This window comes from Mustelus asterias, chromosome 26 (assembly GCF_964213995.1).
Source record: "Mustelus asterias chromosome 26, sMusAst1.hap1.1, whole genome shotgun sequence".
In the NCBI taxonomy this organism is placed as follows: domain Eukaryota; kingdom Metazoa; phylum Chordata; class Chondrichthyes; order Carcharhiniformes; family Triakidae; genus Mustelus; species Mustelus asterias.
Genome location: NC_135826.1, coordinates 39,870,853 through 39,889,327, shown reverse-complemented (window position 1 = coordinate 39,889,327; position 18,475 = coordinate 39,870,853). Strand labels below are relative to the sequence as shown.

General features: G+C 45.6%; 1 protein-coding gene across 2 annotated transcripts in view; it reads right to left on the bottom strand.

Moving 5' to 3' along the window:
- The window catches only part of ell (elongation factor RNA polymerase II), a 150,594-nt gene that overhangs the window by 14,192 nt on the left and 117,927 nt on the right, over positions 1 to 18,475 (bottom strand). For both annotated transcript variants that reach the window (XM_078198524.1, XM_078198525.1), the window contains 3 exons: positions 14,634 to 14,758; positions 2,924 to 3,017; positions 159 to 654 (listed from right to left, as the gene is read on the bottom strand). In XM_078198524.1, coding sequence (XP_078054650.1) covers positions 159 to 654; positions 2,924 to 3,017; positions 14,634 to 14,758 — 715 coding nt within the window. The remainder of the gene's footprint in view (positions 1 to 158; positions 655 to 2,923; positions 3,018 to 14,633; positions 14,759 to 18,475) is intronic.

Below are 18,475 nucleotides of genomic sequence, written 5' to 3'. Positions count from 1 at the left end.
AGGGTTACGGCAATATCCTAGTGCTTTTTAAATATTCTGAAGACCAAGAGCAGGAAAGTGGGATTAGGCTGGATGGCTTCATATCTGCCGGCATGAACACGATGGGTCTAATGGCCTCTTTTCATGCTGTATATTTCTACGATTCTATGAACACCCACCTGCAGCTTTCTGTGGAGCAGTTTTCTTCTGCTCCCTGCAACTCTGAAGGAAATCACAGACTTTTACTCGCTCTCCGCACCCTTCCTCGCTGCCCTGCTTCTCCCTCGCTCGCTCCTTGTCCTTATGCTTTTTAGGCTTTTTCTTTGACTTCACGTGGAGTGAAGGTGCGCTCGGATGAGGAAAATGCGAGGGGGGCGGGCAGACAGTTCGCTCTGGGACCTCCTGGCTTTCGCAGTCCCGGCCATTGTGACTTGAATTGCTGCTGACTTCCGAAGGGAGGTTGTGTGGTCGCGGAATCTCCACGAGCGCCGGCAAGGTGGAAGTGGAGCTCACCGAATCGGGGGCAGTCGACTGGATAGAGGGAGCTCCTGCCTCTTTCCCATTGGAGGGATTTATCCTGCCATTTAAAGTCGGTGGAACCCGACTGGTCAAAAGAGATATCCTTGGCTTCTTATTGGCCAATGGATCAATAAAATCGGTGGGCAATGATCGTTTCTAGAAAGAGGAAACACTTCAAGTTATTTCAGTGCAAGCACAGCCTTAACTGATAAGACTATATCAGAAACTGTTCATGACACATATTACTTTATTTCCACAGTAACTGTGCTACCTGAAGGATGTGGAGATGCTGGCGTTGGACTGGGGTGAACACAGTAAGAAGTCTCACAACACCAGGTTAAAGTCCAACAGGTTTATTTGGTAGCAAATACCATAGGCTTTCGGAGCACTGCTCCTTCATCAGATGGAGTGGAAATGTGCTCTCAAACAGTGCAAACAGACACAAAATCAAGTTGCAGAATACTGATTAGAATGCGAATCCTACAGCCAGCCAGGTCTTAAAGGTACAGACAATGTGGGTGGAGGGAACATTAAACACAGGTTAAAGAGATGTGTATCGTCTCCAGACAGAACAGCTCGTGAGATTCTGCAAGCCCAGGAGGCAAGCTGTGGGGGTTACTGATAATGTGACATAAATCCAACATCCCGGTTTAGGCCGTCCTCATGTGCGCGGAACTTGACTATCAGTTCCTGCTCAGCGACTCTGCGCTGTCGTGTGTCGTGAAGGTCGCCTTGGAGAACGCTTACCTGAAGATCCAAGGCTGAATGCCCGTGACTGCTGAAGTGCTCCCCCACAGGAAGAGAACAGTCTTGCCTGGTGATTGTCGAGCGGTGTTCATTCATCCGTTGTCGTAGCGTCTGCATGGTTTCCCCAATGTACCAAGCTAGTAGCACAGATTGGGGAACTAGTGGATAGCATCAGAATAGCACAGCACAGGAGGCAGCTATTCACACTGTCAAGCATGCACTGGCTCTTCCAAAGTGCAATCCAGTTAGTCTCACTAACAGCACTGTGGGTGTATCTACACCACATGGACTCCAGCAATTACAGAAGGCAGCTCATCTTCACTTTCTCAGGGGCAATTAGGGATAGGCAATAAAATGCTGGCCTAGTCAGCGACCCCACATCCCCACGAATGCTTTGTAAAAATGAGGATCAGGTGGTAGAGTTGGGGTAGCCGTGAGTTGGATCAGCCTTGATCTTAACAAATGGTAGAGCAGGCACGAGGGGCCGCAAGATCCTCCACTCCTATTCCTCCTGCTCTTATAATTCTGCTGCAACACGATTGGTGATGGTCAATGCGGCATTCCCTCAGTTATCCATCCGCCCTGAAGCAGTAATTCACCAATGGGCACTGAAATTCACTGTTATGTACGGTATCAATATTAATTCACTGACAGCAAACAAAGCAGCACATTTGCGAACAAACTATCCCCTTGTGCACAGGAGGAAAGCCTTTTACTATTTCCATAAAGCTGACACCAGTGACAAAACTAATTCAGTAAGAGCCCCGTCATTAAAGTTGGAAGGGTTTGTGTTTGAGCCTCACTCGAAGACATGACCCAAGGATATCTTTTAGTGGGATTAGTAAGCTCACCCGGCTAACATTGGGACGTTGCCACATGAAGACTAGCTTAAATAACTCTTATTTCCTGACTAGTCGTAAATGGGCGGCACGGCAGTTCGCACTGCTGCCTCACAGCACCAGGGACCCAGGCTCACTTCCAGCCTCGGGTCATCATCTGTGCAGTGTTTGCACGTTCTCCCCGTGTCTGTGTGGGTTTCCTCCGGGTGCTCTGATTTCCTCCCACACTCCAAAGATAGAATCATAGAATCCCACAGTGCAGCAGGAGGCCATTCAGCCCATCGACCACAATCCCAATCCGCACCGACTACAATTCCACCCAGGCCCCATCCCCACAGCTCCATGCAGCCCCCCCGACACCAAGGGGCAATTTAGCATGGCCAATCCACATAACCCGCGCATCTTTGGACTGTGGGAGGAAACCAGAGCACCCGGAGGAAACCCACGCAGACACGGGGAGAATGTGCAACCTCCACACAGACAGTGACCTAACCCGGGAATCGAACCTGATGTGCAGGTTAGGTTGATTGGCCATGCTAAATTGACCCTAGTGTCAGGGGGATTAGCAGGGTAAATGTGTGGGGTTACAGGAATAGGGCCTGGGTGGGATTGTTGTCATACAGACTTGATGGGACGAATGGCCTCCTTCTGTACTGTAGGGATTCTATGATTTTTGGCTGTAATCACGTCAACAACCACCAGGTGGGGCTACTGTCACAGACACTCCAGTGTGGTGCGTCACACAGCCTGAAAGGCAACACGGCCAAAATACTAGAGTCACAGAGACAGAAACTCAGGCGGACAATTTACTAAGCAGCACCTTGCTGTGGGTGTCATACCTGTGGTGGAGAGGCTGAATTTGCGCTCTCCTTTGGACTTGATGAAGGCGTCTCCCCAGAGCCCCCACTGGCATTGTACGGCTGACAGGATTTCCTATGGAAACAGAATTAACATCCAAAAGTGAGAGAAGGCTGGGTCAGAGGCAGGAGTGAGAGGCTTGCACAGAGGAAGGTGGCACAGATACACATCGCTAAATTATCCTGGTGCACCTTTCTCAACTAACCATACTAGAGAGTTGGTAAACCACAGCCGACAGAAAAGTCAGAACTGCCAACTGGGATCAAACGTGTCCCCCCAACACGCTGCTGGGACCCTGGTCAGACCCGTCACGGTGCTCAGTGCATTCCTTGTTCCAGTTCCATTTCTGTCTGAGCACACAGGCAATAAATTGAAATAACCCAGCCCACTATTTTAAGCTTTGCGGAGACATCACGATCTGCTGTAATGCGACACACATTAAATTTCCATAGTGTCCACAAGTTGTTTTGTGTTTTTCATCCTTACTTTCAAATCCCCCCATGCCTTGCTCCTTTTCCCATCTCTGCAACCCCCTCTAGCCCACAACCTCAGAGGCCGATGCAGTCCTCCAATTCTGGCGAGTTGTGCACTCGCTGTTTCTACCTCTCTGTCACTGGCAATCATGATATCAGCTGTCTGGACTTTGATTTGATTTATTGTGACATGTATTAGCATACAGTGAAAAGTATTGTTTCTAGCGCGCTATACAGACAAAGCATATTGTTCATAGGGCACATCGGAGAGAAGGGAAAGAGAGGGTGCAGAATGTAGTGTCACAGTCATAGCGAGGGAGTCATAGAGAAAGATCAATTAATATAAGGTAGTTCCATTCAAAGGTCTGATGGCAGTAGGGAAGATGATGTTTTTTGAGTCGGTTGATACATGACCTCAAACTTTTGTATCTTTTTTCTGACGGAAGAAGGTGGGGGAAGAGAATGTCCGGGCTGCGTGGGGTCCTTGGTTATGCTGGCTGCTTTTCTGAAGCAGCGGGAAATGCAGATGGAGTCAATGGATGGGAGACTGGCTTGTGTGATGGACTGGGCTACATTCACAATCCTTTTTAGTTTCTTGCGGTCTTGGTCAGAGCAGGAGCCCATACCAAGATGTGATACATCCGGAAAGAATGCTTTCGATGGTGTAAATATTGGTGAGAGTCGTAGCAAACATGTCGAATTTCCTTAGCCTCCTGAGAAAGTAGGTGAGCTTTCTTAACTATAGCGTCAGCGTGGACGGACGAGGACAGGTTGGTGGTGATCTGGACACCTAGAAACTAGGAGCTATTGACCATTTCCACTTCATCGCCTTTGATGTAGACGGGGGCATTTTCACCTCTGCGCCTCCTGAAGTCGATGACTATCTCCTTCGTTTTACTGACATTGTGGGAGAGATGAATAACTTTGCACCAATTCACCAGATTCTCTATCTCTTTCCTGTACTCTGTCTCATCATTGTTTGAGGTCTGACCCACTACGGTGGTGTCATCAACAAACCTGAAAATCGAGTTGGAGCAGAACTTGGCCACACAGGTGTAAAAGGAGTATAGTAAGGAGCTGAGGACACAACCTCGTGGGGCACTGGTGTTGAGGATGATCGTCGGGGGTGGGGGGCGGGGCGTTGCCTATCCTTACTGATTGCAGTCTAGGATCCAGTTGCAGAGGCAGGAGCCAAGCCCTTGGCCACGGAGTTTGGAGATGAGTTTTGTAGGAATAATGGTGTTGAATGCAGAGCTGTAGTTGATAAGTAGGAGTCTGACGTAAGTGTCTTTGTTATCCGGGTGTTCCAGGGTTGATTGTAGGGCCAGGGAGATGGCGTCTGCTGTGGACCTGTTGGGGCGATAGGTGAACTGTAGTGGATCCAGGCAATCTGGGAGGTCGGAGTTGAAGTGAAGTTTACTTATTAGTCACAAGTAAGGCTTACATTAGCACTGCAATGAAGTTACTGTGAAATTCCCCTAGTCGTCACAGTCCGGCGCCTGTTCGGGTCAATGCGCCTAACCAGCACGTCGGAGGAAACCCACCCAGACACTGGGAGAACGTGAAAATTCCACACAGACAGCGATCCAAGCCAGGAATCGAACCCAGGTCCCTAGCACTGTGAAGCAGCAGTGCGAATGTGCTGCCCATGCAGTGCGATGACTAACCTTGATGGCATGACATGATATGTGCCATGACTAATGTTTTAAGGGTTTTCATAGGTTTTGAAGACACTAGCAGGAGAGAATTTCATTCCTTAAACCTCTCTGCCCTTCTTTAAACAGATCCTAAAGCTATATCTCCTTGATCAAGTCTACCTCTTGGTTACCTGTTCTGACATCTCGTTATCTGACTTTGTCAAATTCTATTGGTTAATGATCCTGTGAAGCATCTTGGGGCAGCACGGTGACATGCATTGCTGTGTCTCAGCGCCAGGGACCCGGGTTCAGTTCCCAGCTCGGGTCACTGTCAGTGCGGAGTTGCACGTTCTCCCCATGTCTGCGTGGGTTTCCTCCCACAATCCAAAGATGTGCGGGTTAGGTGGATTGGCCATGCTAGGGTAAATGCATGGAGTTATGGGGATGGGGCCTGGGTGGGATTGTGGTCGCTGCAGACTCGATGGGCCGAATGGCCTCTTTCTGCAATGTAGGATTCTATGATTCTATGGGACATTAAACAAACATTGTTTCCAAATTGCCAGATTGTCCAAGGGCAGAACTTTGAGCTCTTCAACATTGGGTGAGGTGCCGGTGGTTACAGATCTGTCAGTGGATAGTAGTGGTTGGAGCAAGTTGTGTGTGTGAATTGAATGGGTGCGTTTTAATGCATTTAAGCATGCTGGTTCTTTGTGGTTTTCTCACCAATGCACTCAAACCCAGGAAGTAAGCAAGATGTGGGACATTGACAAGTAAAATCTCAGGTAACCAAACATGGAATATTAGCAACTAAAAAGTGAGTTTACTAACACTGTTGATGACTATTCAGAACCGATCTGCACAGGAGAGCTGCCCCTGTCTTAATTCTAACATCACAACACCCATGGTCTCTGGCTCACACCTCAATCCAGCTTTAAAAACTCTACACCTGCATATTTGATAAACAGGGTCATAAGTAATAAGCTTCTGACTGAATATGAGTGACTTTGTCCTCTTGAGGAGTACTAACCCCGGAATTTAGAACCGCCTTTTCTGCTGTACCAAACTATTTTATAGAGTGAATTATTTTCAAATGCAGTGACAGGTATTTCAGTGAACAGCAGCCATTCAGCAACATCCCACAAAAAGCACAGATAAAAGATTCAGGGGAGTCCCCCTGCGAAACAAACATAACAACACATATGTACTAATGTGCTTGAATTTCAGTTGCTGTAAAGGTTGTGATCATGATCATTTGTATTGTGAGAATTGTATGGATGTCATAAATTTGTCATAAAATTTGGGGCTGATGTTGGTCAAGGTGGTAAGAGCATCAGGAGAACTCCCCTGCCCTGCTTTGAGCAGCGTCACAGGATTTGATACATCCACCTGAACAGTCACCGAAAGTCTCAGCTTAAGAAAAAAGAAGAAAATTATAGCACAGGAACAGGCTCTTCGGCCCTCCAAGCCTGCACCGACCATGCTGCCCGACTTAACTAAAACCCCCTACCCTTCCGGGGACCATATCCCTCTATTCCCATCTCATTCATGTACTTGTCAAGACGCCCCTTAAAAGTCACTACCGTATCTGCTTCCACTACCTCCCCCGGCAGTGAGTTCCAGGCACCCACCACCCTCTGTGTAAAAAATCTGCCTCGTACATCTCCTTTAAACCGTGCCCCTCACACCTTACAACTATGCCCCCTAGTAATTGTCTCTTCCACCCTGGGAAAAAGCTTCTGACTATCCACTCTGTCCATGCCTCTCATAATCTTGTAGACTTCTATCAGGTCTCCCCTCAACCTCCGTTGCTCCAGTGAGAACAAACCAAGTTTCTCCAACCTCTCCTCATAGCTAATGCCCTCCATACCAGGCAACATCCTGGTAAATCTTTTCTGTACCCTCTCCAAAGCCCCCACATCCTTCTGGTAGTGTGGCGACCAGAATTGAACACTATATTCCAAGTGTGGCCTAACTAAGGTTCTATAAAGCTGCAACATGACTTGCCAATTTTTAAATTCAATACTCCGGCCGATGAAGGCAAGCATGCCGTATGCCTTCTTGACTACCTTCTCCACCTGCATTGCCACTTTCAGTGACCTGTGTACCTGTAAACCCAGATCCCTTTGCCTATCAATACTCTTAATGGTTCTGCCATTTACTGTATATTTCCTATCTGTATTAGACCTTCCAAAATGCATTCCCTCACATTTGTTCGGATTAAACTCCATCTGCCATCTCTCCGCCCAAGTCTCCAACTGATCTATATCCTGCTGTATCCTCTGATGGTCCTCATCGCTATCCGCAAATCCGCCAACCTTTGTGTCGTCCGCAAAACTTACTAATCAATCCAGTTACATTTTCCTCCAAATCATTTATATATATTACAACCAGCAAAGGTCCCAGCACTGATCCCTGAGGAACACCACTTGTCACAGCATTTGAGGATGATTTCACAACTGCACTGGAAGATAAACATTGTTCTGCACCTTAATATTATTTATCTGTTGATGTATATCCTTAACAAACAAAAACCTATCAATCTCAGCCCTGAAGATGTGAATCGAATCCCAGCATCTCCTTTGGCCATTTACTTTGGTGTGTCCACAGTCTGCCAGTTGGTTCACATGTATTGCATACTTATCCTGAATATTAAGAGTAGATATGGTGAATCCTTTTATCTCTCCAAATTTGCTAGTGTCTGTAAAGAGATAGGTGAAGGAATAGTGAATATTTAATCATTTTCTTGTGTTTGTATTGGGATCTTTCCAACCTTTTCATCTGGTGTAATACAGTTCATTTCTCTTACTAAATAAATGCTTTATTTTTTGTGTTAAAAGTTCATCAGCAGACTCCTGTGAATCTGTTCAGTAACTTTCCTCCATGGTTCTAAAAAAGATAAAAGCTCAGGTCTATCAAGCCAACTTTCACTCTGGGATCCGACTTGTCCTGTATTAACAGCTAGGATCACAATATGAGCTTTCTGGGGAAAACCTCCTCAGAGCATCAAATACAAAAACACAAGAATTAGGAGTCGGCCGATCAGCCCCCTGAGCAATAAGATCTGTGGCTATGGCCTCAACATCACTTTCTGTGTCTGCTCCCGAAACAACCCTCAACTCTCGTCAATCAAAAATCTATCTCCAGCACATCCTAATCTTAAATCAAGCTAACGGTTACAAAGTATATTATATGGAGTTCACAGAAACAGACTATTTGGCTAACAGATCCATGCTGGTTATGCTCCACATCCTCGTTTAACTCTAACAGTGTATCCTTTATTTCCCTTTCTTCCTCATGTGTTTATCTAGTTCGCTCATAAGTGCATGCTATTCACTTCGACTACGCCATGTAATGGTGAGTCCCTATTCTTATCACTGTGAGAAGTCTCACAACACCAGGTTAAAGCCCAACAGGTTTATTTGGTAGCACGAGTTTTCAGAGCGCTGCTCCTTCATCGGGTGAGTGAAGACTTGGGTTCACAAACAGGGCATGCCCTGTTTGTGAACCCAACTCTTCACCCACCTGATGAAGGAGCAGCGCTCCGAAAGCTCGTGCTACCAAATAAACCTTTTGGACTTTAACCTGGTGTTGTGAGACCTCTTACTGTGCCCACCCCAGTCCAACGCCGGCATCGCCACATCATGCTTATCGTTGTGGGTAGGGAGGTTTCTCTTGGATATCTTGTTTTTAATGGCTTTTAGTTCTGGTTCCCTTGCAAGTGGAAATATCATCTATTGAACCCTACATCAACTGAAACTTCTATCAGGCCACCTCCTCAATTAATCTTTAAATAATGGCATTTAAAGGCAATACTCCCTTAAACTACAACACAAAGGTTTGATTGGGCATGTCTCTCTCTGGATATGTCAACATTTGTCTTGCAACATACAATCCCTTCTGCAACTATTTTCATCCAATTCTGTTTGAAAAGGAAGCAATTAATGTAGAACCCAAGGTCCATATCAAACACGCTCTCTGGGAGAATGCAACAAGTTATAGCCTCCCTGTGGACCTCTCTCGACACAGTAGCAATGTCCTCGGCTCCTTGGTGCCCATCAGATAAATGCCATAGCAGTTAGAAGAATTTTAGGTGGCATTTTCTTTTCTGATGCCTGGCTGATTGCAGGGAACCACATGCTGTTTACTCAGTTGAACCCATCCTTTCCTGTGACTATTTATAGATCTGGCTGCTGCAGAGCTGGTAGCACAGCTCATGAGAAAATGTGGTTCAGATCGAGGAAGTCCTGTTGAGGGAGTAGACTGTAACAAACATTTAACCCTTTAGATACTGCAGGGTCATGTATGTGGAACAGCACCAAGACATGGCTAGAATGATGTTGCATTCTTGCCTGAGTTTAACAGTTATCAATACAACAGAATATTAAAGCTAATGAATTACTGAATACTTAAAAAGGAGGCTTCCACAGAATAAGAGCCTTCACTTTACAAAAACTGGAAAGCACCATTCCATATTTTTTCTAAAACTATGAGGCTTTCTATTGTATTTGTGCAGAGTTACTGTTTATTCAGGGTAAGGATCACTCACTGTGTAACTGTACAGAGTCACTGTTTATTCAGGGTAAGGATCACTCACTGTGTAACTGTACAGAGTCACTGTTTATTCAGCAGGGTAAGGATCACTCACTGTGTAACTGTACAGAGTCACTGTTTATTCAGGGTAAGGATCACTCACTGTGTAACTGTACAGAGTCACTGTTTATTCAGCAGGGTAAGGATCACTCACTGTGTAACTGTACAGAGTCACTGTTTATTCAGGGTAAGGATCACTCACTGTGTAACTGTACAGAGTCACTGTTTATTCAGCAGGGTAAGGATCACTCACTGTGTAACTGTACAGAGTCACTGTTTATTCAGGGTAAGGATCATTCACTGTGTAACTGTACAGAGTCACTGTTTATTCAGGGTAAGGATCACTCACTGTGTAACTACAGAATCACTGCTTTTCAGCAGGGTAAGGGGGGGATCACTCACTGTGTAACTGTACAGAATCACTGCTTTTCAGCAGGGTAAGGGGGGATCACTCACTGTGTAACTGTACAGAGACACTGTTTATTCAGCAGGGTAAGGATCACTCACTGTGTAACTGTACAGAGACACTGTTTATTCAGCAGGGTAAGGATCACTCACTGTGTAACTGTACAGAGACACTGTTTATTCAGCAGGGTAAGGATCACTCACTGTGTAACTGTACAGAATCACTGCTTTTCAGCAGGGTAAGGGGGGATCACTCACTGTGTAACTGTACAGAGACACTGTTTATTCAGCAGGGTAAGGATCACTCACTGTGTAACTACAGAATCACTGCTTTTCAGCAGGGTAACTATGTAACTATAGTCACTTTAATCAGGGTATGGATTGTGTGACAAAGTTTGAAATTTGCAGCAATTTGTTGATATTATGCAGCAGATACTTTGGAAGTTGGAAAACTGTCAGCTCTCAAATAACTGAAATTGCAGCCACTGTAGGAGTCAGTGTGAAGTTTAACACTCCTGTGACAGCCATGCATTCTGTTGTCAGAAAGAACAAGTGCAAAGCTGTCAAGTCTCCCAGGTCAGACAAAGCCTTACATTTCCAACCTGGAGGACAGTAATCAATTGGCACAGAATACAGCAGAGCACAGCATACATACAAAGCCCACAGTGCTGAATCTGAAATCCTATTTCAATCGATCAGAATGCTGGCTAAATGGGGTGGCGAAAACAAGGAGATAAATGTGGATTGAAGCTTACAAGAGTCATGAGTAATGTCAGGACCGTGCTGGAAAATTAGACACCCCGACATTTGTCCTACCTGAAAGCGAACAACACAAAGGGAACATTGATACAGGGATGAAAGAATCAAGTGGGAAAGGAGTTGTTCAAACATGGAGGATTGCTTCCCACTCACATACTTTCCCTGCATTTGTGCTGCTGTCGTCTGCTTCCGCCCCCAGTCTATGCAGCATTGCGTTGATCATTCCTTTCCCAGGATCAGCTCATGTGCCTTACTCCCACTGGGCAACACACCTTAGCATCCCTACAGTGCAGAAAGAGGCCATTCAGCCCATTCAGCCTGTACCGACAATAATCCCACCCCAGGGCCTATCCCCATAACCCCACATATTTACCCTGCTAACCTCTCTGACACGAAGGACCAATCAACCTCACCCGCACATCTTTGTGACGGTGGGAGGAAACCGGAGCGCCCGGAGGAAACCCACGCAGACACGGGGAGAATGTGCAAACTCCACACAGATAGTTGTCCGAGGTCGGAATTGAACCCAGCTACCTGGTGCTGTGAGGCAGCAGTGCTAACCACTGTGCTGCCTTGAGGGTGCTTTACTGGCCATGAAGACAGTGCAGTGCGGATTCATCAGAATAATATCTGGGCTAAAAGTGTTAAATTATGTGGCCCAAATTCATAGACTAGGTTTATATCCGGGGGGGTTGTGTGTGTGTGTGTGCGCGCTTTATAACAAGGGTGCGTAACTTTAAAATTAAAGCCAGGCCATTCAGGAGTAATGCTTAGAAGAATTTCTTCATAGAAAGGCTAGTGAAAATCTCGAACTCTTCCTGAAAAAAGTTGTTGAGGCTGGAGGTCAGTTGGAAAGTTTAAAACTGGCATTGATGTATTTATGTAGGGCAAAGGTCTTTAGGATTAGGAAAACAAGGCAAGCAAATGGAGTCGAAGTGCACAATCTAACTGGAAGGCAGGACTGGTTTGAGTGTCTGAACAGGCAGCTTCTGTTCCTGTATTCCAGCATGTAGCTGGACACCTCATCAACAGAGGTCAGTGAGGGAACAGGGTCTCCTGAATGTTACCCCTCGAGACCAAATCCAGGAACTGAAAGATCACAATTGGAAAATTTGCTCTTCCATATTTTTCTGTACCTGTTGCTTTTCTTACAGTATTATTTTGGTCAATAAACATTGTTCAGATTATACCACTGATTTTACATTCCAGCACTCTTGCCAGGGAATGCCCAGAGTGTACTACTAATGCCAGGGCATCTCTTGTACACATCGTTATCGTCAGAAAGATGTCGATATCACTAGGGTCATACACAAAACACTTGATAACTACAGGTAAGTATTTGATTTTCACTATTGAGTGTTGTTGTTACTTATCTGTTTCCACATCTCTATTAATCTAACTAAAATTACAGCACAGGAACAGTCCCTTTGGCCCTCCAAGCCTGCACCGACCATGCTGCCCGACTGAACTCAAATCCCCAACCCTTCCGGGGATCATATCCCTCTATTCCCATCCTATTCATGTGTTTGTCACCATCATATCTGCTTCCACTACCTCCCCCGGCAACGGGTTCGAGGTACCCACCACCCTCTGTGCAAAATAAAACTTGCCTCGTACATCTCCTTTAAACCTTGCCCCTCGTACCTTAAACCTATGCCCCCGAGTAATTGACTCTTCCACCCTGTGAAAAAGCTTCTGACTATCCACTCTGTCCATGCCCCTCATAATCTTGTAGACTTCTATCAGGTCGCCCCTCAACCTCTGTCGTTCCAGTGAGAACAAACCAAGTTTCTCCAACCTCTCCTCATAGCTAATGCCCTCCATACCAGACAACATCCTGGTAAATCTTTTCTGTACCCTCTCCAAAGCCTCCACATCCTTCTGGTAGTGTGGCAACCAGAATTGAACACTATATTCCAAGTGCGGCTTAACTAAGGTTCTATAAAGCTGCAACAGGACTTGCCAATTTTTAAGCTCAATGTCCTGGCTGATGAAGGCAAGCATGCCATATGCCTCCTTGACTACCTCCTCCACCTGCGTTGCAACTTTCATTGACCTGTGTACCTGTACACCCAGATCCCTTTGCCTATCAATACTCCTAAGGGTTCTGTCATTTACTGTATATTTCCTATCTGTATTAGACCTTCCAAAATGCATTACCTCACATTTGTCCGGATTAAACTCCATTTGCCATTTCTCCACCCCCAAGTCTCCAACCAATCTATATCCTGCTGTATCCTCTGATGGTCCTCATCGCTATCCACAAATTTTGTGTCGTCCGCAAACATACTAATCAAACCAGTTACATTTTCCTCCAGATCATTTACATATATTACAAACAGCAAAGGTCCCAGCACTGATCCCTGAGGAACGTCACTTGTCTCAGCCCTCCATTCAGAAACGCACCCTTCCACTGCTACTCTCTGCCTTCTATGACCGAGCCAGTTCTGTATTCACCTTGCCAGCCCACCTCTGATCCCATGCGACTTCACCTTCTGCACCAGTCTGCCATGAGGGACCTTGTCAAAGGCCTTACCGAAGTCCATGTAGACAACATCCACTGCCCTACCCTCATCAATCATCTTTGGCACTTCCTCGAAAAACCTGATCAAGTTAGTGGGACACGACCTCCCCTTCACAAAACTATGTTGCCTCTCGCTAATACGTTCATTTATTTCCAAATGGGAGTAAATCCTGTCTCAAAGAATCCAATAATTTCCCCACTACTGCCGCAAGGCTCACCGGCCTGTAGAAAATCAAGGATTCCTTTCTTAATCTTAAATTAACATAAATTACAATAACTTGCCAGAAGAACTTGAAGTTGAGGATTTTCTTTACCAAAGTGGATCATTGTGTCTCTAAGTATTACTTATTTTCCAGCAAGATTCAAGGTTCAAAGCTCCAAAGGCCTAAACTGATTGATTCTAATTGAGACCACCAATGGATTCCAACTTTTGGCTCGGAGAGTAACATAGATTTGTTTCTCGTATTTTTGTCCTTCCAGGTGGGCGGGTTCCGGGAGGTGTTGCTAAAGAAGCTTTGGCAGCTTGATGTAATGGTTCTCTAGATAGTATATGCATTGGTGGTGAATGGAATGAATGATTAAGCCAGTGGATGGGGTGCTGATACCTTTGTTCTAAAAGATGTTGAGGTTCTTGAATGTTGGTGGGCTACACCCATGCAGGCCATTACACTCCTGATATGTGCCTTTTAGGTGGTCAAGGCATTTTGGAGAGTCACTCGCAAAAGAATACCCAGCCTCTGACCTGTAGTAGTCACATAAAGCCACTGACGATTGTGGTTAATGACGACTCCCAGGAAGTTGATGCTGGGTAATGGTAATGACTTCGAAACTTTGTATCAAACCATTACCAAAAAAAGCACAATGCATGTTCCTACACCGCACGGACTACACCAGTTCAAGGAGGTGGCTCACTACAACTTCTCAATGGCAATTAGCGATGGGCAATAAAAGCTGGCCTTGTTTGCAACATTTACATTGCATGAATAAAGTAAAAAATGTTCACGATGTTTTACTATGTCATAAGCGTGAAATAAATACAGGTTGCTGTCAAAGAAAGGTTGTTATTTATACTTTCAAATGTTTTGCCAGATATTAGTGCAGTGCAAACGTTATTTGCTATTTATCAGCCTTAGCCTGGTCGGGTGTTGACACAATAGTAATTTTCTCTCTACCTGGGAAAACATTTTCAATATCCATTCTTTTGACAAAACTCTGGTCAACTCAAACTCTCAGCTGGGCTTCATTTATACCTCTATATCCATTTTAACCACTTTTTAACCCCCTCCCCGTAAATGTAACTTACCGAACAAGAACTCTCTTCAGTAACTGTTGGTCACCGTCTGAGTATCCAGGCCAATCTCTCTGGATCTCCTTGTATGCAAAGTCTTTCAGCGTAAAGGTACCATCCTTTACATTCAGGTTAGCCACCTGCAACACATCCAGGATACAACTCATTAGTGCAGGCTCCAAATTAGAAGGTAAACTGTTCATTGTGGTGTGGGAGGTCAAACTCCAGAGAACATTGTTAGGAGTAAACAGTATAGTCAGGTGAACATTTTCACCCAAAGGAAAGTGAAGAATAAGTTATCAAGGTAAGACATTAAAGCAGGCAGTGCTAAGATACAATGAATGTGTTTCTGCAGAGGCAAATTACTGAGGGACATGGTGGAAGGATGGTAGGTGAAGTTGGGACTATCATTGGGTGAGGTTAGACATCTTTAAGTTTATTGTCACAAGTAGGCTTACATTAACACTGCAATGAAGTTACTGTGAAAATCCCCTAGTTGCCACACTCTGGCGCCTGTCCGCTACGTTGAGGGAGAATTTAGCACGGTCAGTGCACCCTAACCAGCACGTCTTTCGACTGTGGGAGGAAACCGGAGCACCTGAAGGAAACACATGCACATACGGGGGAACATGCAGACTCCACACAAACAGTGACCCAAGCCGGGAATCGAACCCAGGTCCCTGGAGCTGTGAGGCAGTTGTGCTAACCACTGTGCTACCGTGCCGCCTCGTTCCACCAAGTCTACCCTCCTGCCCTATCTCCAAATCCCTTGACCCAATTGATAAATCACTTTGGTGGGTTAACAACAGAATCGAGGAACACCAGAAGAGGAGACATCCTAAGCCACCAGGGTTACAAGGCCAGTTGCTTGTTAAACAATCAGCGAGGGCCCTTGTAAAATCCATAAACTTGCTCACTCTGAATCCCCAGCACCAAGCCCTGACCTTATTGGGCATGCCCCTCTCTCCCTCCTTTTATGCATACCTTACAGACATCAATTGGCACAAGATCATCGCACATTATCAAGTTGCTGAGAAACAGCACAAACATTTCCAAGTACAACAAACTGGTTTAACGTGAAGTCACTACTGTTGGATCCAAATTACACACAACATGCCTTGAATAGCAGAGAGATCAATGGAGATATTGGATGAGGGAAGAATGTTGCCTTGGCAGAGAAACAATTCCCTGCATCTCTCCAAACTGTGGAATCTTTAACATCCAGCTCAACATGTACTTAATATTTTACCTGAAGTGACCAACTCTATCAGCACCAGATTTAATGTTGGGAGGCAGGGGATTTGACTAATTCTGTACCTGCCGGGGGAGTGTTTGATGGAGACAATGTAGAGGACAGGTATAGCATCCTGCTCTGTTTGTATTATGTTCGTTTCTCTTTTCCTTGTGGTCTCCATGTTTCCTTACTTTTCCTCCTCGGAGATCAATCAGATGGGACACCGGGAACCGTTTTTATGATTTTCCCAGGGAGGCCAGGCGGACAAAATTTAAAGTTCCTAACGAATACTAAGTCATTTTGCCTCACAAATTTGATTGAATTCTTTGAGGAGGTAACTAAGTGTGTCGATGAAGGTAGAGCAGTTGATGTTGTATACATGGATTTTAGTAAGGCGTTTGATAAGGTTCCCCATGGTCAGCTCATGGAGTAAGGAAGGAACATAGAACATAGAACATAGAACATTACAGCGCAGAACAGGCCCTTCGGCCCACGATGTTGCACCGACCAGTTAAAAAAAAAAAAACTGTGACCCTCCAACCTAAACCAATTTCTTTTCGTCCATGAACCTATCTACGGATCTCTTAAACGCCCCCAAACTAGGCGCATTTACTACTGATGCTGGCAGGGCATTCCAATCCCTCACCACCCTCTGGGTAAAGAACCTACCCCTGACATCGGTTCTATAACTACCCCCCCTCAATTTAAAGCCATGCCCCCTCGTGCTGGATTTCTCCATCAGAGGAAAAAGGCTATCACTATCCACCCTATCTAAACCTCTAATCATCTTATATGTTTCAATAAGATCCCCTCTTAGCCGCCGCCTTTCCAGCGAAAACAATCCCAAATCCCTCAGCCTCTCCTCATAGGATCTCCCCTCCATACCAGGCAACATCCTGGTAAACCTCCTCTGCACCCTCTCCAAAGCCTCCACATCCTTCCTGTAATGTGGGGACCAGAACTGCACACAGTACTCCAAGTGCGGCCGCACCAGAGTTGTGTACAGTTGCAACATAACGCTACGACTCCTAAATTCAATCCCCCTACCAATAAACGCCAAGACACCATATGCCTTCTTAACAACCTTATCTACTTGATTCCCAACTTTCAGGGATCTATGCACACATACACCTAGATCCCTCTGCTCCTCCACACTATTCAAAGTCCTCCCGTTAGCCCTATACTCAACACATCTGTTATTCCTACCAAAGTGAATTACCTCACACTTCTCCGCATTAAACTCCATCCGCCACCTCTCGGCCCAACTTTGCAACCTGTCTAAGTCTTCCTGCAAACTACGACACCCTTCCTCACTGTCTACCACACCACCGACTTTGGTGTCATCAGCAAATTTGCTAATCCACCCAACTATACCCTCATCCAGATCATTAATAAATATTACAAACAGCAGTGGCCCCAAAACAGATCCCTGAGGTACACCACTTGTAACCGCACTCCATGATGAATATTTACTATCAACCACCACCCTCTGTTTCCTATCCGCTAGCCAATTCCTGATCCAATTTCCTAGATCACCCCCAATCCCATACATCTGCATTTTCTGCAGAAGCCTACCATGGTGAACCTTATCAAACGCCTTACTAAAATCCATATATACCACGTCCACTGCCTTGCCCCCATCCACCTCCTTGGTCACTTTCTCAAAAAACTCAATAAGGTTAGTAAGGCACGACCTACCTGCCACAAAACCATGCTGACTATCACCTATCAATTCATTACTCTCCAAATAACTATAAATCCTATCCCTTATAATTTTTTCCAACATCTTGCCGACAACAGAAGTGAGACTCACCGGTCTATAATTCCCGGGGAAGTCTCTGTTCCCCTTCTTAAACAATGGGACAACATTCGCTAACCTCCAATCTTCTGGTACTATACCAGAGGCCAACGACGACCTGAAGATCAGAGCCAGAGGCTCTGCAATCACTTCTCTTGCCTCCCAGAGAATCCTTGGATAAATCCCATCCGGACCAGGGGATTTATCTATTTTCAGACCCTCCAGAATATCCTGCACATCCTCCTTATCAACTGTAATACTGTCTATTCTACTCCCCTGCAACCCAGTGTCCTCCTCAGCTATATTCATGTCCCCTTGCGTGAACACCGAAGAGAAATATTGGTTCAATGCTTCACCAATCTCCTCCGGTTCCACACATAACTTCCCTCTGCCATCTATAACTGGCCCTAAACTTGCCCTAACCAACCTTCTGTTCTTGACATACCTATAGAACGCCTTAGGATTCTCTTTAACCCTATCCGCCAAAGTCTTCTCATGTCCCCTTTTAGCCCTTCTAAGCTCGCTCTTCAACTCCCTCTTAGCCAATCTAAAGCTTTCTAGTGCACTACCCGAGTGCTCACGTCTCATCCGAACATAAGCCTCCTTTTTCTTTTTAACCAACAAAGAAACTTTTTTGGTGCACCACGGTTCCCTAGCCCTACCAATTCCTCCTTGCCTGACAGGGACATACCTATCACAGACTCGCAGTAGCTGCTCCTTGAAAAAACTCCACATGTCGGACGTTCCCAGTCCCTGTAATCTCCTAGTCCAACCTATGTTTCCTAATTCTCTCCTAATAGCCTCATAATTACCCTTCCCCCAGCT